The sequence below is a fragment of the Sphaeroforma arctica genome (assembly GCF_001186125.1).
Source record: "Sphaeroforma arctica JP610 unplaced genomic scaffold supercont1.900, whole genome shotgun sequence".
Classification (NCBI taxonomy): Eukaryota; class Ichthyosporea; order Ichthyophonida; genus Sphaeroforma; species Sphaeroforma arctica.
Window position 1 is genome coordinate 16148 of NW_014039658.1, and position 6853 is coordinate 23000.

A 6853-nucleotide genomic window follows, 5' to 3' on the forward strand; every position below is an offset into this window, starting at 1 on the left:
GTAAGTATATTTGGCTTTATAGTTTTATACAAATTGCAATATTGCGTTGATGTGACCCGAGTATCATATACATACATAACCTAGTACATAGCCTTACAAATAACTACTATTTAGATCGGGTGTCCGTATTCTCAAATATACTTCAATTAATCTCAGATGCACGTTTACACTCTATATTTCCTCAAATCAAGTATACTGAGCTATTGCGTATTGCTATACATAGACCTTTTTTTTTCGATGTCGAAGCTTCCTGTCACACATATATTTATATCCGTATCAACGTGATATCACATCTCTGCACCTCTTACACTATGCCCATTGATCTATCTCGCTTGCTTCCTAGTTTTCGATCAGTAGTTCAGACCAATCCCAGGTAGTTTATAGATTAGGGTACTAGTACCTATTTACTATCTATTTAGAGGCTCATTGCAGGCTTAGGCAGGCGACGCGATGAAGACGCACACATAAATGCACTACAAATACGTGTTGGCTAATTTACATGCACACCCATGTGCCCGTACACATGGCACTTGTACATGAATGTGCACGCACTCACCGTGTATTCAGCTTACACTTACTTGCTTGCGAGCTCTATCCTCTGCATCCATACTTAACACTCGCCAAACACACCACCTCTACTGCAGGCTCCCCTGTTGTGACCTTAACACACACACACATACATACACATGCACACTTTCTCGCACACTCTCCTCTCATGCCAATCCAGCAACAAAAACGCGCATATAAACACACTAACTCGTTGCAACCTGGCCAAACACCAACGCATGGGCCCTTTCCCGTTCGTATCACAACAAACACATACTCGCACACGATCCCTTATCCCGCGCCAGTCTGAGCCAGAACTCACACGCGCACACATTCTCAGTGCAACCTAGACAAACCTCCTACACTCGTGCGCCTCCTTATAACAGTGTGTACGTCTTCCTTGTAAGAGCATGTACGTCTTCCTTGTAAGAGTGTGTACGTCTCCTTATAAGAGTATGTACGTCTTTTTTATACGAGTGTGTACGTCTTCCTTATAACAGCGTGTACGTCTTGGATGGAGAGGGCCGACTTCTATATGTAAACCCCAAGTTTGCTAAGGCCATGAGTGCGGCTGATGGGAGTGAGCTCATCGGCACTGTCTACTACGATCTGCTGGATACCGCAACCGCAGAGGCACAACGGGCGAGTAACCAGAAAGTGCTGGACACACAGGAGGTAAGCTGAGTCATAGACACCGCTCTATGTTTCATGTATGTATATGTGAGTGGAATATAATGTGTGCATATATGCGCCTGTAACCAGAAAGTGCTAGACACGCAGGAGGTATGCTGAGTCAAGGACATGGCTCTATGTTTCATTCATGTAGCTGTGAGTGGAATATAGTGTGCGCATGTATGCGCCTGTGTCATGACACCGAGGGCATATGTCTGAGATAGATGTGGGTGGGAGTTGTGTTGATCCTCTCCACTACGGCCTGACGGATAAGTTCACTGCAGAGACGCAACAGGTGAGCAGCTGGGGAGTGCCCGTCACACAAGGTATCCAGAGCCATGGTATGGCTGTGTGTTGTTTCATATATATGTGAGTGTATGGGGTGTGTAGTCTTTTATGTATGTGTGATTATACGATGGTGTGTGTATGCATGTCATGCAGACTGATCGATACCCTCCGCTTCAATTCGGTGGATACCGCAACTGCGGAGACGGGACGGGTGAATTGACCTGAAAGTGCTCGACATACCGGAGGTCAGTGGTAGGTCTGATACACACTTTCGTAGTAGTTGTGTAGTACAAGTCAAGTATGTACTCGAAAAGAGCACACCCTGCCACGGATGAAAGGAGAGTTGTGGGCTGATCTTGGAGCCATGTGAGTGGCTGTGTTCTTGATTGTGTGCACCAACACACCGGCAGCGTTGATTGTCCTACACTTGTGCGCGCGTCATTTCTGGCGTCGGAAGAGTCGCAAACCTGTGGTCAAATTGGCTCCGATTGTTTGAATAAAGACCACATAAGAAGGGGTGGGTGTACATCGGGACCTACTTAATCAGGGATTTCTGTATACAATATGCTACATCTACATCTCTTATAATTTGGTGTCTCTATCGCGTATTTTGGGGCTGAGAAGGATGTCTGTGGCTGTTTGCATTGCGTACTGAATTGTATTATATTTGAACTCGAGCGATATACTCGCTCGGGGGGTTGGGTTCTCAGATGCATAGCGTGAAACGGATTGCCACTGTCAACCGTACCCACTCACCACCTGATATTTTCGTATAACCACGTCTCTATGACAATTACTACTACCACTGTCACTTCTATCCACACACCTGGCATCATCGTACATCTACGACCATTACTATTACCACTGTCACTTCTATCCACACACATGGCATCATCGTACATCTACGACCATTACTATTACCACTGTCACTTCTATCCACACACCTGGCATCATCGTATATCTTCGGCCATTACTACCACTGTCACTTCTATCCACACACCTGACATCATCGTATATCTACGACCACCTCTAATACCACTTTCACATCTACCCACACACCTGGCATCATATCATCGTATATCTTCGGCTATTACTATTACCACTGTCACTTCTATCCACACACCTGGCATCATCGTATATCTACGACCACCACTAATATCCCAACGTGTACCGTGCCCTCGCCCTGACAGTCCGCATTAAACACCCAGGACACATTTGCGCGAAAAGGCGGGAGGATAGACGCTGTATGTACGCAGAAGAGTTACACGCTGGTGCTAGACAACCCAGCCGTCATCACCATCTCAGCGGTATGTGTTGTGGTTGCTATGCGAGGCTCATTTATTCATGCACGTTGTGAAAGGTGAAGACTCGATTTCCGACAGATGGCGAATGTGGTATCAGTATTGGCAGTTTTTTGGGGGGTTTTCCATGGTTGTTGGTTTAATGAGGGCTTTGCTTTGGACGGATCTGTGTTATAGGCTGTGGTACGTATGTCATACACAGTTGGTGATCGCTGACTGTTTTGTATGTTAGTCCTGTCTGGTCATCTGTCAGACCTACCTGTGTGCATGGGTAGCGAAATGGGATGTGGTAGTCTATGCGGAATCATTCGTTGTAATCATTCGTAGTAATCATACGTAATCTACGCCCCGAGCACACTCGTCCGGTTGCGGAATTTGTAGATGAAGCGCATGGTAGACACTTGGATACTCGACAGTAGTACAACACAACACCATAGTACAAATCCAACAACCCAACAACCCAACAACCCAGTTGAATACTGGACAATCTTGAAAGCGGGTGAGAATGCAATATCTATGAATGTTTCCGTGGGCGTCACCGCATAGTCCGCTATAATCGTAGCTGTCGTGTCAAGGATGAGTACTCTATTACACGTCTCTAGAGATGTGAGTTAACTAGCTTAATTTCGCGTGCGTGTATATGTGCATATGTGTACGCATATATATATATAGATATAGATATATATATATATATATATATGTATGTATGTGTGTATATGTCATATATATTATATTATATATATATATATATATATAACTATCCTGACATCATGTGCGACTGGTCTTGTTGTGTAGATGATTGATAAAATGGCAATGGCGAAGGGAGGTATGAAATGGTCAGTAGACGACGCGAGTGCTAAGACGGAAAGTCAACCTGCCACAGAAACCGCAACCACAAAGGAGCCCGAAACCGCAGATGAAACCGCAACGGCAAAGGAAACAGCAGAAGACGCCGCAAAAGAGGCTGAACCCGCCAGCGAGGAGAGGTCGGAGGAGCCGGATAACAAACGGTCTAAACCTAACACAGAGGTTGATGAGCATACGGCAACAACGGAATAGCTGTGTGTACATACGCCCAAGAAAAAAAAGAGTATTGTGCCAAAAACAAGCAAACATAAATTGATATACAATGCCTGCGCGGACGTGCACACGTGTTGCATTCCTGGTTTCACGGGACGGATGGATGGATTGGTAACCAAACCCTATTCGTTTTATCTTGACGCTGAATATAATATACCGGGTGCCTAAGCGCATCGGCACGAGTTGTGTTCACACGCATCAGTGTTATATTCAACCTATCCATACTCCTACACTATCAATTGCAGCTGTTTGCGCCATACCCGTCCAGTAGTTCTGTCCCAGATTACTGCAAGTTTGACTATTAAGATAACGTCTCTCGCGTTTTAGATATCCACATTTGAGGCGAGTGTATAGTTCTGTCTCGGGTGTCTGTTTAGTTGTCTCTATACAATTGTTGTGTTCTGTCCCTTCCAACTACCTCGTTGTTTATTTTGATCTCTTAGGTTAGTTGTATGATGTCTACGTTTGGGTCTAGTTCTGTCTTGGGTGTCTGTTTAGTTGTCTCTATACAATTGTTGTGTTCTGTCCCTTCCAACTACCTCGTTGTTTATTTTACTTGTACGATGTCGCGTTTGAGTTTACTGTCTAGTTCTGTCTCGGATGTCTGTTCAGTTGTCTCTATCCAATTCTTATGTTCTGTGTTGGATTGCTTGTTAATCGCCCACCAAGCGATTCCTATTTATAATTCCTCCTTATTTGTCCACCATACCGCCTATATCTGTCTCGGGTGCCAGTTGAATTATCTGTAAACAATGTCTATGTTCTGTGTTGGATTGTTGGTTCATCGCCTACTAAGCGATACCTATCCATAATTCCTCGTTAATTGTCCACCATACTGACCTATGCGCGCACCTGGCCTTCTGTGCGATGGCTGGCTGTGCTGCACGGCTCCCGTTGCATCAGCGGTTGGGTGCTCACAACGTTGGTGGTGAAAGTACCTGACAGTGACTTGGCACGCGTTCTTATCTCCCACGGCACTTTACTGTAGTGGGCAATTATGGAGGAGTGTCGATGTGTTGGTCAGTCAATAGTGTATTAGACAGTCAACGAGGAACAATTCTGGGCGAAACAGTCATTGGCAGTGAAAGCATCGACAGGAAATGTTTTAAGATGTCGAGCACGCTATATAGCGATGATAGAAAATTAGAGAGAAATGGTGCCATGCATGCCCATCAAGGCCTCGACGACGTATCTAGCAGTGGTGCATATACCAAAACAACAGAAGTGATGTAACTACCATGAAAACCTGGTTTATCGGTAGGTAGAACTTTGAACTGTTAACTTAAACCATGTGAGTTCAAATCCTACCCTAGGAAGTGAATAGGGATGACACTTTTAGCAGTCGCTGAAACTGAAGATAACGTTATGGTGTAGACGAACCACGAAGTAGGTAAAACGCGGAGCGGTGGCCAGTTTAATCAGCCGTAGACCAAAATACATATGACCAATACAGCCGAACCATTGGCCCAGCCAAACCAGCGCTCCCGCCCAGACTGGCACAGTCAGTACTGAGTTCAATGCAAGATATGTATCTCTGCGTACATTAACGCATAGACGTGTAGAACGCACACCACGCACACCACTTGCTGTTCATGAATACAGAAACATAAGGGTCAACACGGTACAAACAACGATACAATCCAAACGCGTATGTCTAATGTAGAGACACAGGAAAACAACCCCGGCTATCGAAGTGAAATATGGAAACATCAGTTAAAATCGGATAGGAACAACGATGCAATATAAACACGCATGTCTACTATGGACACACAGAAAAACAAACCCGGCTAGTACAGTGAACTATGCAAATATCAATAAAATCACTAATAAAGTGACTGTAGAAAGATCTATGAAAATCGGGATACCGGAATAGCTTCAAATTGCTTCTCGTACTCCTTTGGTCGACACTTGCGAGTACCGTTGCCAAGGAGACCATGCTTTAAAATAGCCACACACACACAGAACGACAGAGGTGGGTGCACACCAGTGAACTACAGTCACGCACAGACACTCTCTACAAACACCCAGCCAACTTACGTCGCTATGCCTTCGAATTCACAGTCCGGATTGCCAAAGTTGATGATCTTGACTGTGTTGTCACCAGACCCGCTGTATTTATATCAGTGATTTAATATATTAATACATAGATATACATAGTTGATATATGGGATATATATAATTAACTTGTAAATACATCATACCCATAATTAAAGAATGGGATATATACAATTAACATATAAATACATCATACACATAAGTAAAATATGGGATATGCCCAGCTCGCATACATAATGTACTAGTAACTCTACTAGTAATAGCTATAGTCCAGACATCTGATAGGTGGATGCATTGTTCCCTGTGATCAATCTTGTTCCGGATGCCTGGGCGTGTTGGCAGGACCGAGTTAACTTTGCAACCGCACACAGGCTTCTAAAAAATTTCATCTAGTCAGATCGATGATGATGTGTGAAGGTATTAACTACAGCGTTCAGGACAGTTTGATGGGGCGTCTCATAAATCGTGATGTATGACGCCTCATTAACATGCAACCCACAAGGGCAACCACTGAATACCATCCAACAAATAACTCAAGTCCAGGCACGAGCATAGAACGCCAATATAAACCTTCAAAGTCTGCCCCCTACACGAGGCCGTACAGAGAAATAATATGTTGATTGGAGATAGTCAATCAACCCTATATGGGTATAGATCTGGTCTGTGGTTATTCACCAATACATACTGTTCATATTTATGAATGCACCAACAAACACACCCATGCAAATCTTTGTAGTTGAAAGTACATGTGCAGCATATATTGTACCTGACGATAACCTGATGGTCGTAGGCCAGGCAGTTGATGTGGGACGTGTGCTCCTGCAGGGTGTGCAGGCAGTGACCAGATTCAAAATCCCAAATCTGTAGAAATAAAAGCATCATAGGCTTAATATATATACATATATATCGTA

The 6853-nt window shown here is 44.2% G+C and overlaps 2 protein-coding genes across 2 annotated transcripts in view; one reads left to right on the forward strand and one right to left on the reverse strand.

The window, feature by feature from the left end:
• Positions 1-1107: 1107 nt before the first annotated feature.
• On the forward strand, positions 1108-3866 carry SARC_09168 (hypothetical protein; the record flags this gene model as incomplete). Its single annotated transcript, XM_014296826.1, has 3 exons — positions 1108-1221; positions 2697-2813; positions 3603-3866. The coding sequence occupies 3 exons, from the start codon at positions 1108-1110 to the stop codon at positions 3864-3866; spliced, it is 495 nt and encodes a 164-aa protein (XP_014152301.1).
• An 861-nt stretch (positions 3867-4727) lies between these two features.
• SARC_09169 (hypothetical protein) overlaps positions 4728-6853 on the reverse strand; it is a gene marked incomplete at both ends in the record, with an annotated part of 6189 nt that continues 4063 nt past the window's right edge. The window contains 2 exons of the mRNA XM_014296827.1: positions 4728-4869; positions 5925-5996. Coding sequence (XP_014152302.1) covers positions 4728-4869; positions 5925-5996 — 214 coding nt within the window. The remainder of the gene's footprint in view (positions 4870-5924; positions 5997-6853) is intronic.